This window comes from Macrotis lagotis, chromosome 7, assembly GCF_037893015.1.
Source record: "Macrotis lagotis isolate mMagLag1 chromosome 7, bilby.v1.9.chrom.fasta, whole genome shotgun sequence".
NCBI classification, from domain to species: domain Eukaryota; kingdom Metazoa; phylum Chordata; class Mammalia; order Peramelemorphia; family Peramelidae; genus Macrotis; species Macrotis lagotis.
In genome coordinates, this window is record NC_133664.1 from 157,975,462 (window position 1) to 157,990,529 (window position 15,068).

Below are 15,068 nucleotides of genomic sequence, written 5' to 3' on the forward strand. Positions count from 1 at the left end.
TACTAATTCGGTGTTCTTAAATACTGAATAGTGGCCAATATAAAAATATCAATTAGAAAAACTACTAAGAGAGAGGGAGCATTAAAACAGTTAAAAACATACAAAAACAAAGTTTATTAGAAGAAGGATAATATTCATGCAGATTTTACAAACCGTGTCTTTAGGGTGGCCCAATAAGTAGAAATATGGGGACCCATGCTTGTCACTTTTCATGCACATGGAGAGACTGGAAGGTACCATTCCTAAAGGAAGGGGAGGAACAGCCTAGGACCAATCATTAGAATTAACAGAACCAGTGATAAAAAGATATATTATTACTGTTAGAACAAAGATTTCTTAGTATGTTTAGAATAGTTGAATAAAAAATATTTGATAGCAGAAAAAGTCTTTAAGTAAAGCTGATACTGATAGGCATGCAGCAAGTTAAAGTAGCAAAAGACTAAATTACAAATATATGAGAAGTAGATTTTATTAAAACATTGAGGACATCTTAAAGTACTTTTAAGGAGCAGCAAATATTCAGATAATTTTTTGAAATTCGAGTCTTTTATAGAACTCATGCACATAGAATAGTGCTTCCTTAGGGTATCAACTCTGCCCTTTGGATGGTAAATCACAGTAATTTCATTTGAGAGATCCATGCATGTCTTCTGTTATAATCTCTTATTTTGATATTTTTCTCCTTTTACCCACCCTATCAATTTACTTATAATTCAAATTCAATATGGCCTTATTTTCTTTTGATTAGAAAACAAATAAAAATAATGAAGCAAGAAATTTCCTTGAGACTTCAAAACATGAAATCACTCACCTAAAGGCTTTGATTCCAAAGTTTTAATGGCTGCTTTGATCTGTGTTCAGTAAATGGATATAGCTCTTTAAGTATCTATCTAAAAAAAAATGTCTAGATTTCCTCTGTCAATAATCTTCCAATAATAGACCACTGACGGATGTGAATGAAAGGTTGAGTGATGGAGTAGATAAGGGGCTGGTATTGAAGTAAAAAAAGACCTGGGTTCACATCTTGTCTCAGATACATATAAACTAAATCACCATGGGCAAGTCCTAGCCTCTCAGGGCTCCAGGAAATTTGACTAAAAGCTGTAGATGAATTTAGAGGTACATTGGTAGAGAGAGTTCTCACTCAAGAAGATCCTTTAAAGCATTCAGTTCCCTCATACAAAGAAATAACAGATTTCTTTGACTTTGTTTTCATAGTACGTTGAAAAGGAGATGAAATATGCCTGGTTAACGTGATCTATGGAGATAGCACAACACTTTGAAGTTTGAATCAATAGTTTTGCTAATTTACAATAAAAACATTAACCAGATTGTTGCTAAAACCTCCTTCTCCTCCTTTTTACTTTATGCTTTGCATTTTTTTCTATACCAAACTTTGGAATTTGTTTGCTCTCAGAAAAAAAATAAGGCTTATATTCATACACTCTTCTCAATGATAAGACTTGTTAAACTGCCACCTATATCAGGTAAGGTAAGGCATACATCAACATCTTTTTGAAAATTGTTTAAAGTTATTTTGACTTAAAAATTAAATTTCTTCTAGTAGAAAATATTATCCTCTTTATATTTCATTTGTATGCATACTCTCATGGATAAATATACGTATAATATATTCAGGTACTTCATAACATAAAACCTGAATTTGTATTTGTTTTCACCTATACAAGAGAGATATATAAATATGTTGATCTAATTTAAAAAACTATTAAAATATACATTTGTTTATGTGGGAGCTGATCCTTAACATGAAATTTTGATTTGAACCTAATGGCCAGCTATTATTTTTCAAGGTATACAATAAATGTTTGTTAAACTGAACTGAAAGAATATTTTTGTAGTAAAGAAGATGTTTAGCCATAAATGTCAGACCCCAAAGTAAGTTTCAGAATTTATCAAGTTGCCTACTTTGCCTTGTCAAAATGCAAGTAATCTTGTGCAACAGTGGTTGAGCAAAAGTTGTTGCCATATTTTAAATGTCACCCAGAGAAGCAATACATTTAGTTCTTACAAAATCTTCACTATCCCAAAAGACATGTTCTGGGAAGGCCAAGGTACAGAAGGTCACATTAATCACCACAGGCTGTTTTTGAAAGAAATAGCAGGGAAATATGAACATTGGCTGGATTTGATGGGTGGGGGATAGTGGTGTTAGGAATCAAATACAAAAAAGTAATTATTTCTTACTAATTTTGCTTAACAAAATATTTAAAGAAAATGAAGATGAATATGTTTCATATCCAAACTTTTTTTTTTTAGTTTTTGCAAGGCAATGGGGTTAGGGTTAAGTGGCTTGCCCAAGGTCACACAACTAGATAATTATTAAGTGTCTGAGGCTGGATTTGAACTCAGGTACTCCTGACTCAGTGCTTTATCCACTGTGCCACCTAGTTGCCCCTTTCATATTCAAACTTGAAGTTCCTGATCATAGTCATGATCTGAAATCAGAAATCAAAAACCAATAGTCTTCTCCACATGATTAATATACCAAAACTTGACTCAAGTGTCTTCCTATGTTAGGTCTTTCCTGATCCATTAAAGTGTTACTGTCTCTCTTTCAAAATTACCTGGTATTTATATAGTATGTAGCGTCCATATATTAAGAGGTACCATTACAGTCATTTTCAATCAAATCTGACTCTTTGTGACTCCAGGTTCTTCTCTATTTTATCATAAAGGTGGTTGTGCCTCCTCTTCTCAGGATTATTTAAGGCTTATAATTGCCTTTTTCAGTTTTGTGTGCCCTTTTTAGCACTGACCTTGTGAACATTAAAATATCCTGGCAGGCCTGCAAGTTTTGGGAAGAAGCAACAGAGCCTCTTCTGGAAGTTGCAAATGGCACAGCAGTGGGAGCAGACTTGTGGCAAGGAAAGAGTATAGTATTAGAGAGAAAGAAAGGTCAATGGAAAGAATATCCTCTTTGGTATTTGATTGAACTGCTCATTGGAGGCCAAAAGTGAAATAACTAAATTGCAACCTCAAAAAAGAAACAATTGGTGTCCCAAAGAGACTTGAATTTTACTAGTTGTGATAGATTACTGGATTCTGTTCTCATCATTTTATAATTCTTTACTTCTTGGTATCTCCCTTTTTGTGTGGAAATAAACTTCCTCTTCATATCTCATTTCTATAATAAATATTTCTTTTACTTCTTCATTTTGTGCATGTGGTTGGGGAAACCTTATATTAGAAGCAAAGGTGGATTTTTTCTTTAGGAATCCACACTGGGTGTAGAATGAAGCACAAGAGAGCTTAATTACTTGAGAATTCAGACAGTGCCATGTTAATCAATTCAAGGCATATTAAATTGAGAGAGAAGTTAAAGAGTAGTGATTGGTTCAGGTCATCAGTCCATGTGGCTAAGAGATATACCTTAGCTGGTCAGTGTGTTAGACATATCTCTTTGTCTTTGAGTGAGGTGGTAGGTGATAATTTTATAATATTTATTACCATGGCTGTAAGGAGAAATTGGCTCTAAGCAGAATTTTAGAATTGACAGTGCTAGTTGGCATGGAATGAGCACCTGTGGTTCCAGTTAATGGAGGAGAGGCTGAGGCTGGTGGATCTCAGCTCATACACACAATGTATGAAGCATGTTTATATAAAATAACTATTAGAAAACTCTAACACTAAAAGGGGAAGAACAGAGTTTTCTTTCTTTTGAGAGTGGGGAGTCTCCCACACAAGTGAAATCACAGTTTTGAATCCCTGCACATATCTCTTCCTCCTGGATTCCCTAATTTCCTTCAGGTCTCAATGAAAATTCTGTCTTCTGTAAGAAGTCCTTCCTTGTTCCCTTTAATGTTGATGTCTTCTCTCTGAGATTATCTTTAGGTTATCTGATATATATATATGTAGATCCATCTATCTATATATATGTATATTTTTATAATTGTTTACTTGATTCTTTTATTAGCCTATGAATCCCTTGGAAATCAGGGACTATTTTTATCTTTCTTTACAGCCTAGTTCTTCACACAATGACTGGCACAATGTAGGTTTTTTGACTAATGAAGGTTTGTTGACTTGAAATGCCACAGTCTACAAAGAACTGAAATTGTAGGTCACCCGAAATGCATGGAGACAAAAACAGTAGGTGAGAGTAGACTGTAATATATTGACAACAGAAACATAAGTTTAATTGATATTTAGGATGAAAGATCCAGGATTAGAAAAGGAGGTATATTTATCATGTAATTAGGCACAAAGGATAACTAAAGGTTAGCCCATTAGCTTTACTGATAGTCACATAATGTCAATAAATTGAGAGGTGGCACGCTAGTAGACTGGGAAAACCCCCCATGAAGGACTTGTTGGAAGTCACATAGGAGTTACATAGGACAAGAAAGTGATAGTGAGGTTACAATATGTGCCACTGCAGGGGAGACTTCTCATCAATGAGATCAAGGATTCATAGAAGTTACAAAACATTATAGCAAGTCTTAAGGTTACCTAAATTCTTCAAAAAGCCAAATGCTCATTGAAGGTGACAAATAAGGTATTTATAGATGAGAAAGAATTTTCTCATACTCCAAGAAGAAATAAATAAAAAAATGAGCCTTTCATAGGACTAATGACTGGTTAGTAGGGAAATTAATTCTGGAGCTATGAGTTAGCATTCCATGGCAGCTTTCAGCTTCTACCTCTATGAGGCTACAACTTAGTCATTATTTATCTGGTTAAAGTGTCTCTTGGGACAACTGCAAATGCCAGTCTTGGGATCTTTTTAGAAAAGTAAAGAAAACCTCCTCTACATGGGCAACAGGCAGGGATTTTGGCAGTCTACCCTCCTGCTGTCTACTTTTTTTAAAAAACAGTTTATCATTTTTTTCCTTTCTAAGTTGAAGGTTTTTTTGAGTGATTTGTGGAATATCTCATGAAAAAGGAAGATACGTTCAACCATGAATGTCAGAAGCTGAAATTAAATTTCAGAATTTATTATTGGAGCATGCTGCTTTTGCCCTATTAAAAATGCAGGTGAATTAGTACAAAGGCTATGGAGCCATTTAAAGACTCTCATAAACTTGGTTTCTAAGGGGGAGTTGAAGGCAATGAGGAATCTTTCATTCTCTTTGTATTATTCTGGGTAATCTCAATACACCTATACAAATTCTGGGATGTTAAGTGACAGGGTTTTTGGTATCTAGGTGAATATAATACAGTGAAGAATAGCTACTGGCTTATGTCCACCATGGAGTGAACAAATTCCTAAAAGGAAACTCTTATTAGTTTTGAATTTGTGATGTGTTTATATTTTTCAAGGACAGTACAGACTAATAGTACATATAAGGGAATATTTAAAGAAGATGTGGGGTAGTGCAATAAGATAACAGTTTTTAAAGTCATTGAGTGTGGTAAGAAGACTGACTTTAGGGCCATAGAACTTGGCTTTGAGTCCTGGCTTCACCCCTTAACAGTTAAGTGACTTAAGCATTCTCTGACTCAATATTCTTCTCTGTAAAATGGGGATAATGATAGTTCATTGCTCATTTTATGAAGTTGTGAAGGCTAAAGAAAAAAAGTATTTTAAAGTAGTTCATGAACTACAAAGCATTATATTAAATATTAATTGTATTAAATCCTCGTATTTATATCCTCTTAAAAATTAGAAATACTCATTTATATACTAAGATTCAACCACTTCTCATTTATTCAACAAAACAAGTCCTAGGTTTATGTGTTTCTACATGATAAAATTATGTTGGATAAATTTGGGTTTCTTTGGTAGCTGAAATGAATAAAATTCCATTTTTTAGGAAACTGATATTTCCAGGTATCTTTAGTGTCATCCCATGTGTATACTCATCTAAAAGATAGATTATGATCATATTTTTGGAACTTTTGCCCCTATCTTCCCAAAATCATCTGTAGATATGCACTTAACATATTGGGGGCTCTTCCTCTAGTTTTCTTAATATCATGTAGATACCAATGGAACATTCATTCGTTTATTGTCTGTCTTGTGTTCTTGCAACATTACCAGGCTGTCTCTTTTTCTAGGCATATGTGACTTTATGGTCTTTTTAATGTTGCTTCTTGTAAACTTCATTGGTAATATGCTTCAGCCCATTTCCCTTAAGGAAGTTGATGTGCTACACAGCTTTGATAATTTTAGTGATTATGGTATTTCATGATTCTAAGTTATAAGACATAAGAATACTAAAACCAAAAATTGAGCTTTGGTTTTTTAGGGAAATGCTTAGAGTCATTGCTCTATATGATTGGGGCCAGTCTTTAAAATTTTCAAAAACAATTCATTCTATTTTCTTTTTACCTTGCTATGTCCAATTCATTGTCCATTTACAATTAAGCCAAGATATGTACATACTCAAATTCCATACATACTCACATACATCTGCAATTGGACTCATTGGACAGATGGATTCATTGTCCACTTATATATTTATATATCCCAAGATATGTATATACTCAAATTTATTTACACTATATATACATATATATATATATATACATATATATATATATATACTGACATATACACATTCATAGGCACAAATATACATACAAACTGACTCAAAGATTGGCTTAATTCATCATATATTCAACTCAATAATCTGAGCAATAAGCATTCTTCAATCACTTGATTTTTTTCTTGGGTGGATTTTGAGTGATCATTAAATCTCATTTAGGAGACTCCACAAGATTTTGGGTCAATCTAGTAAGCATATATATGCAACAATAGTGTTTGAAGGATGTTCTTTTCACTGGACAACCTCTATAAGAATAGCAAAAAATCTTTGATGAGGATGTATTTTCCAGTTTTATACCTTTCTTGCTCTTAAGTATGTCACTAAACAAAGTTATTTTTCCTGCTGACTATTTCAAAGAAATCTTATGTCAATTTACTATCTGCATGGTAGTCTTCTTATGGGAGGAGAGTCTTTGGGAGAAGTGTTTTCCTCTATTGAATAAAATGCTTTATGTAGTCAACAGAAAATAACTGCAATAAGATATTAAATTAAATTTAATTGTTTTACTGTGAAGATAATCTATGATTGATTATTTGGTGAAAGCCTATTGATTCCTGTTCATAATTTTTATCAGGAATGCATGATTTAGAACAATCCGAAAGCTTTTTTAAATATGTGAAAGAGGTAAAAATTTTGGTACTTATTGACTTTCTTGTTCGCCTTTTTCTGAATAGCTATGAAGTACATGATTTTTTTTCCCAATTATTTGACAGAGTCCTCTTTTTCAGCTGTCTTGAGAATTAGTCACCTAATGTCTTATATAGCATGAACCTCCTTCATGTATGTTAGGCATACTCTAGCTATTCTTCACACTTTGTTTTCTTTCATCTCATTCTATTTCTTCATGCTTGATTGTGATAGCAGCATTCATATATGACTTTTATGACTGCCATAGTTTCTGGTTCTCCTGGCTTCCTTATTGTGGTGTTTAGTATTTATTAGTTAAAATTTCCTTAGGAATGTTGATAATTTATATTTATTTGTCCTTTTATTTATTTCCAACTTGGGGGTGGGTGGGTTAATAGCTTGTTTAAATAGGTCAAGTTTAAATTGAAAACTACATCTCATTTTTTTTTTTTAGGTTTTTGCAAGGCAAACGGGGTTAAGTGGCTTGCCCAAGGCCACACAGCTAGGTAATTATTAAGTGTCTGAGATGGGATTTGAACCCAGGTACTCCTGACTCCAGGACCGGTGCTCTATCCACTATGCCATCTAGCCGCCCTTGCATCTCATTTGCAATCTATGTTCTGATTTAATATTGATTTTGTTCTCTGTAATAAGCTGAAAAATCTGATTATATTCAGACAGGTGATTCCAAATTGATTACCAAATTGGCAACTAGTGATTTTGCTCCATAAAAACAGAGATTGTCTCATATTTTTTTTGTCTTTTTTGTCCCCCAATGTCTAAAACAGTATCTGTCAGAGAGTAGATACTTAATGATTGTTTATTGATTAATTTCCTGTCTGTTAAAAAAACAATTTTTATTTTTTGAGATGTATTGGTATCTTGTCATGTCTAGTGCTGCTAAACTTTCCTCTGTTCATGATATAAATGATAATTCAAAATTTAAAAGATTTGGTCTCTTTCATTTCTTAATAATTAATATTAATAATTAACAGATTATTAATAATAATTCAAGCACATTTCCATTCTTCTGATGACTTTTTCACTAATATCTTTAAATATTTAAATATTTGAATGGGGCATGTATATACCTTCTATATAAGGTATGTATATACCTTACTTGCTCTTAAATATGTCACTAAAGAAAATTATTTTTATATATATATGTATATACATATTTAAAATAAAAATATATCATAAGGTTTGACTTCTTTATGGAGTTTATTTTCCCATAAAAGTAATTATCTTCATGGTGATCTTTTTTGTAAACTCTCTTCATAAGCACTGCAATACAAGTATCCTCTGTGATAATGTTTCTTGTTGCCGCAGATGCAGGATAAATGAATACCATCCATAGCATAATTTGTCCCTCTAGGACATCTTTCCATTTATTTGCAACTTCCTCTTGTCTTTTGGCTTAAAGTTTAAGACTGACATGATTCAACTTCTCCCCTCTTGATGAGAAGATAAGGATATTACATTTAGAGTAACAATTCCATTAAGTTTTATAGCCCATCAGGAACCTGATTCTTAGTACTTTGCCTTTTTTTTTTAAATCAGTGTGCCAGGGGTGGCTAGGTGGTGCAGTGGATAGAGCACTGGCCCTGGAGTCAGGAGTACCTGAGTTCAAATCCGGCCTCAGACACTTAATAATTACCTAGCTGTGTGGCCTTGGGCAAGCCACTTAACCTTATTTGCCTTGAAAAAAAATCAGTGTGCCACTGTGGTAGGTAGTTGATTACCACTGAGTGCCATTTTGTATTTCATACATTGCCATAGCCAAAGAAATCATCACCTCCTCTGTGCTTTGCTAGGCTAGACCTTGTTCTTCCTATTTTTTTTTTCAGTATGACCTTGGGCAAGTCACTTAATCTCTGTCTGTCTCATCTATAAAATGGGGATAATAACACCTACTTTGTAGGGTATTTGTAAAGATCAAATGAAAATTTGTTCTTGCTGTTCAGTTATTTTAGTCATGTCTGATTCATAGTGATCCCATTTTTAAAAAATAAAGATACTAGAGTGGTTTGTATTTCCTTTTCCAGCTCATTTTACAGATGAGAAAACTGATGCAGGGTCAGACAGCTAGTAAATATTTGAGGTCAAATTTGAACTCAGGTCTTCCTGACTCCAGAACTAACTACACTGAGACACCTTGCTGCTCCATCCAAATGAGAACTTAATTATAAAGTGACCAGTACATACTAAGCATTATATAAATGTTAATTATTATTGAGTTTTATTGTTTTTGTTGTTGTAGTTTCTCTTATAGTGAGAGCATTGGCCAAAGATTACACTCTGCTACCATGGTTCAAGAACTCAACATGCTAGAATGAAGGGCTTTGTGGAAGCTTTATCACTATTCTTTAGCTAAATTATTCATACTTTTTAATGAATTCAGATCTCCTTTCTCTATCAAAGTTTGTTCTAATTTGTATTGGTCTTTAAAGCATGTGTCTTATGCTGCCTGTGATACGCCAGCTATGTGATTCCAGGTGAATGTTCTGGGGACTTCCCTTGGAATAAAAATGGGAAGAGAAGATGCTGACCTGCATTGATAGAGGAAACATCTAAGAATTTCTTATATTCATGAAACCAGAGATTTAGTGTCTATTCCTATTCTTGTTTTGGGAAAGACTTTTATTCTTAAGATTAATTTTTAAAAAAAATTAAGACTGTCTGCTTTGATTTTATTATATTGTATGAAATATCTAATGAAAGTGACTAGATAAGCAAATGCATACTGTCAGGAGGATAAGGAGACTATTTTCCTATTTCATAGAACATCCTATTTCTAAAGAAAGTTAGAAGTGATGTTTATGTATAAATAATGACATTGCAGTATAAAAGGGCAGCACAGATTAAGGTGGTGTTTCAATGTGATAATTTTAAATCATTTTTACCTATTAGGCAATAACTCTTTCCTAGTTACAGTGACTGTGTATTCTTGAAAGCCATAAATTTCATTTCTTTAACAATGTTCTATGGCATGGAGACAGGCCTTTCTCCAAAATTAATCTAAACTAATGAAGTTTGACTGTACTTGAACAGTTCAGTTTCATTTTCTAAGGGCTGATAATTGAGGTAGAAACATATATTTACACAATTAACTTTGGGAATAAAAGTATAAACAAAAAGCCAATTTACTGAATTCCTTCTTTCTGTAGATGCTATTTTTACTTAATCACAGCTTTGTGGCTAGAAATGTTTAGTCTGACTTTGTTGCCTATAGGAAGGTAGGTGATACAATGCATACAGCAGCAGACCTGAAGCCAGGAAGAAAAGAATTCAAATGTGATCTCAAATACTTCCTAATTGTATGACCATAGGCAAGTCACTTAACCTCTGTCTGCCTCAGTTTCCTCACCTGTAAAATGGGGAAAATGGCAGTGCCTCACAGGGTAGTTGTAAGGATCAAATGAGATAGTGGAAAGTGATAAATAAATGTTAACTATTATTATTGTTGTTTCCCTTTTACTTTTTGATAATGCAGATTAACCTGACTTTTGAGAGACCAACATATTAATTGTAGCAAAAGAGCCTGTTTCTTTTTTGCTTTATTTAGATCAAATATAAATGTTGAGAGCCTTGTTAAGAACCTTATGTTGGAGCCTTGTTCTTTTCTAGAAGACAAGTCTGTTTTCTTTTGTTTTATGAAATGAGGGGAACATTCATGACTTTTGCCATGATTTGATTGAAGAATGTATTTCAAGGCAAAGAGTTATATCATTTATCCCTACAGGTTGAGAGGTTTTAGGGGTAAATTTTCTGTCAATGGAATGAATGTCTTTAATTATTGCTAAAGAATCAAAAGTGACCAATGCACATTTTTGTAACCAAAGCACAAGTATATTATTATGGTTAAGTATGGTGTACTTTTTCCCTTGGCTCAGTGGTGTGTTAGTTCAGGTTGAGGATAAATGCCAACAATTGATTCCTTTGTCTGACCTCAACACCAACTAAGGTTTAGTGTAGAGAACTAGATCTCCCAAGCTTCTCTTTCAAGTTCTACCACTTCCACACCCTTTTATCATCCTTTGGTCCCCTTCATGGTTCTTCTGACAGATCTCTCTGTGTGACCACTGATTTCCCTGCTGAATTTGTGAATTTTCTCCTCTGAGTTGACAGAGAGAGCTTTTGAATACTAAAGTAATTTCTGCCCCAGGATGTATGACACATTTGTAGCCCATTTTATTCCTTTTCTTAGCTCACTTGGATTCATACCGATTTTTCTCAGTCAATAATCTGTCAACTGCCCTGGATGGTTTTTCTTTCCTTTGCCTCTGTGCTTATCTCTCTGTCACAGAACACCTTAGGAGTATGATGCTAGGTATTTTTTTTCCTTTTTTTTCTATTTCTCTTGACTAAGTCCTGATTTTTCTTGACATTGCTCATAAATCCTGATAAAGGTCTTGTTTCAAAGATGTTTCCAGTTGTGTAGGTATCAGAGGGTTGGCTGATATCTCTGAAATCATTAACTAGACAAGGGTTCTACAGTCTGATAATCTTCAGAGTTTAGTCTTTCCCTTACTGCGTTAAGCATGAAGTTCCTTGGGAGGTTAAGGTATATCTCCCATGGGCTCCAATAAGCCACAAAATAATCCTTTGGTGATGGAATTTAGCTAAGCTTGGAATCTGAAATTTAAGAGGCTCACAACAGTAAATCTCAGGATTGAATGGCACAAAATTTAAATTCATTACAACAATCAAATGAAATTAAATTTCCTGTAATTAAGATAATATTAGACACCAAAAATATAACACTGTCCTTCTGGCTAACCGGTAAACATAAGCTCTCCATTTGTTGCCAGGAAAGAGACCCTACTTCTAACTTTGTTCACTCACTCTTTTTGATATTAAGTACAAAATACACACACATATGTATACATATATGTGTATATATTGGTTTTCATTATATTCTATCAACTTCAGTTAGAAGAATTATTATATTTTTTAGTCTTGGGGGTTTACTACTACTTCAGGGAGGTTTGTGTCATCCTCTGATATGGTTGCTTCTTTGAATTGCTTGTTTCCTAATTAGCCCCTGAAAGGTGGCAGAAATATCACTCTTTCAAAAATTACTGTTACATTGTAGAAAATTGCTGAGCTGATCCTCAACCTCATAAGCTTCTTGTGAAAACTTTTCATCCATAACATTAGTTTTGCCTCAAGAGCAAATGTCTAGTTTCTTGTGTACTTACTTCTCTTCAAAGTGAATTTCTTTGGAATCTGTTATGTTTTTATTCTACAGTCAAAATCTAGTTAATATTGAAACCAACCAGATAGATTGAATATAACTAAACAAGTCTGGGACTGTGGGATCTGGGAAAAATGGAGAGACACAACATAACTTTCACCAGAATTAAGGACCATTCTGAATGGTATGATTCTAAACTTAAGTGATAAGCAAATTGTTTTTTCTCTGAAATATTTAACTTTGGTTTGATACCTCTGGATAAATTAAAGTTGATCCAATCATTGCTAAAATGTATTTTAATCATCTGTTGTAAATCTATTCTTTGATTCATAGGATTGAATTAATATTTTTTGTTATGATGCAACTTTTTGTTGCTGCTGAGAAACTCCATTTGGGGTTTTCTTGGAAAAGATTGTAGAGGATTTGCCATTTCCTTCTCAGCTCATTTTATGGACTAGAAACTGAGGGAAACAGGGTTAAGTGATTTGCCCAGAATCATATAGTTCGGAAGTATCTGAGACTGAATTTGAATTCAGGTCTTTTTAACTCTAGACCTATCTATATACTGCACCATCTAGCTGCCCATTGATGCATACTATTACTTATATAATTTCTAATTATAAATCTGCTGAGAGTATTGGAGGTTGAAGGTTCACCTCAAATTCATGGAAGTTATGAGGCACATGGGAACAATCAAGGAAGTGAATGATGATATATATTTTTGAGTAGTAGTAGTAGTAGTAGTAGTAGTAGTAGTAGTAGTAGTAGTAAGTAGTAGTAGTAATAGTGTTTTATTTTTGAATTATATATATATATATATATATAAAAATTAGGTTTTTTTATTTGATTGCACCTGCTAACATATGATTAACTTTTTTCTTGCCTAGGTAAGATTTAGTCAGATTCTAATAGTTAAGTGAAATATATGTTCATTGTAAATAAAGATTTGAAGAAATGATTACAATTTGTAGAACACTATGACATTATTAATTATTGAATGGTTTAGGGAATCAAATGTATATCAAAGTTTATATAATTTATAAAATACTTAACACTAATTCCTAATTGATTCCTGTAGCAGAATTTGGCTTATATTGAATGTTCAAGTTAATTAATGTTTTTAACATTATTAAAAACACTAAATGACATTAGAGATGGTCTTTGTTATGAAGTAGTTCCTTACATTTCACAGGTCCTAAAGAAAACTTTTGTGTTCTAAATTTAAGGGACTGTTTATTTGGTACTGTTTTCTTTGAGATTAACAGTTTTTTTTTATTGAAGGATAAATTATTAAATTAAATAATGATTTAATAAGTATTTACTATGGACCAGCTCTGTATAGTTCCACTGGGCTCAGAGGTTATGTATGAACTGGGAAAATGAAATGGAAATTGAAACAATTCCTGGATGATTCATGCAAAAAGTGTCATTAGGATGTGTTTCTTGGGTGGGGTGGGGAAAGGAAAGTGAGTTTTAGTAAGTTGGGAAGGAGCTCCCATGTTCAAATCATTCATTTACATTGATTGCATTATTGGATAATTGACCAGCTCAAACCTTTCCTGTAGTTTTCTCAGTTCATTCCACTGCATTTCATGTGACAGACCCATACTGTGATGCACTATAAAATAATGGCTTTGATAGTATTCTAAGCTGGCCATAGGGAAATAATCACTCAAAAGCTCTGTGAAAGCACAAATTTATGGTCTCAAATGCATTACAAGAGATGTCTGGAAAGGTCAGCAGGTAAATAATAAAACAGGGTATTTGTGGAATGGAGGAAAACCAAATCACAAAATGTGAAAGAAATACAACTTCTAGATGAAATGGATTTTAAATGTTAATTACTAAGTCATAAAAATGCCTAGAAATAGATTTCCTTAAAAACTGGATAAATAAAGGCATGAATGGGGGGGGGGCGGCGGCTAGGTGTCGCAGTGGATAGAGCACCGGCCTTGGAGTCAGGAGTACCTGGGTTCAAATCCGACCTCAGGCACTAATTACCTAGCCCTGTGGCCTTGGGCAAGCCACTTAACCCCATTGCCTTGCAAAATCTAAAAAAACAAAAACAAAATAAAGGCATGAATGTCTTTCAATATTGCTAAAGAATCAAAAGTGGCTGATGTACAAGTAATTTTAGGAAATAATTTGTAAATTACTGTGAATCCAAATGAACAGAAAAAATCCCTACTAGGGTGAAAAGGAAACTGCTTTTTAATACATGAATATTTGCATAATCTCCTAGCACACTTAGAGATGTCCTGGAAAACTCTAATATCATCTACATTTCAAATCGAAAACATTGTGTATATATACTTAGTAGCATATTATATATATTTATTAAAATAGGTATTTAAAATATATTTATATAATAATAGTTAAATATATAGTTAGGTAGAAGTAGAGAACTGATATAGTTCTAAAAGGGACAAGAATATTTTCAGGAGTACACTAAAGGGGAGCTATGATATGAAAACCCACCGTACTCTGGGACCTGTCCTGTCCCACGTTTCAGCAGCAGCCTCACTCTTCTCCCTCCAGACTTGATTAGCTCTATCGCTCTGGCATGTGTCATATCTCTTGTGCTTTCCCCATTGATTTCGATGATCTGATCTCCTACCTGCCAAGTAATAACACACACAAACATAAACACAAAAGTTAACCAAGTTAGCCAAGTATGGTTATAAACTTAAAGAATTACCATTTCTAAAGGATTAGAAAGATCAAGAGGTTACCCA

At 33.4% G+C, this 15,068-nt stretch overlaps 1 protein-coding gene across 1 annotated transcript in view; it reads right to left on the bottom strand.

Annotated features, from left to right (window-relative positions):
• Window positions 1-15,068, bottom strand: part of MAGI2 (membrane associated guanylate kinase, WW and PDZ domain containing 2) — a 1,847,576-nt gene that overhangs the window by 54,327 nt on the left and 1,778,181 nt on the right. The window contains exon 21 of the mRNA XM_074194021.1: window positions 14,812-14,950. Within this exon, the coding sequence (XP_074050122.1) occupies window positions 14,812-14,950 (139 nt within the window). The remainder of the gene's footprint in view (window positions 1-14,811; window positions 14,951-15,068) is intronic.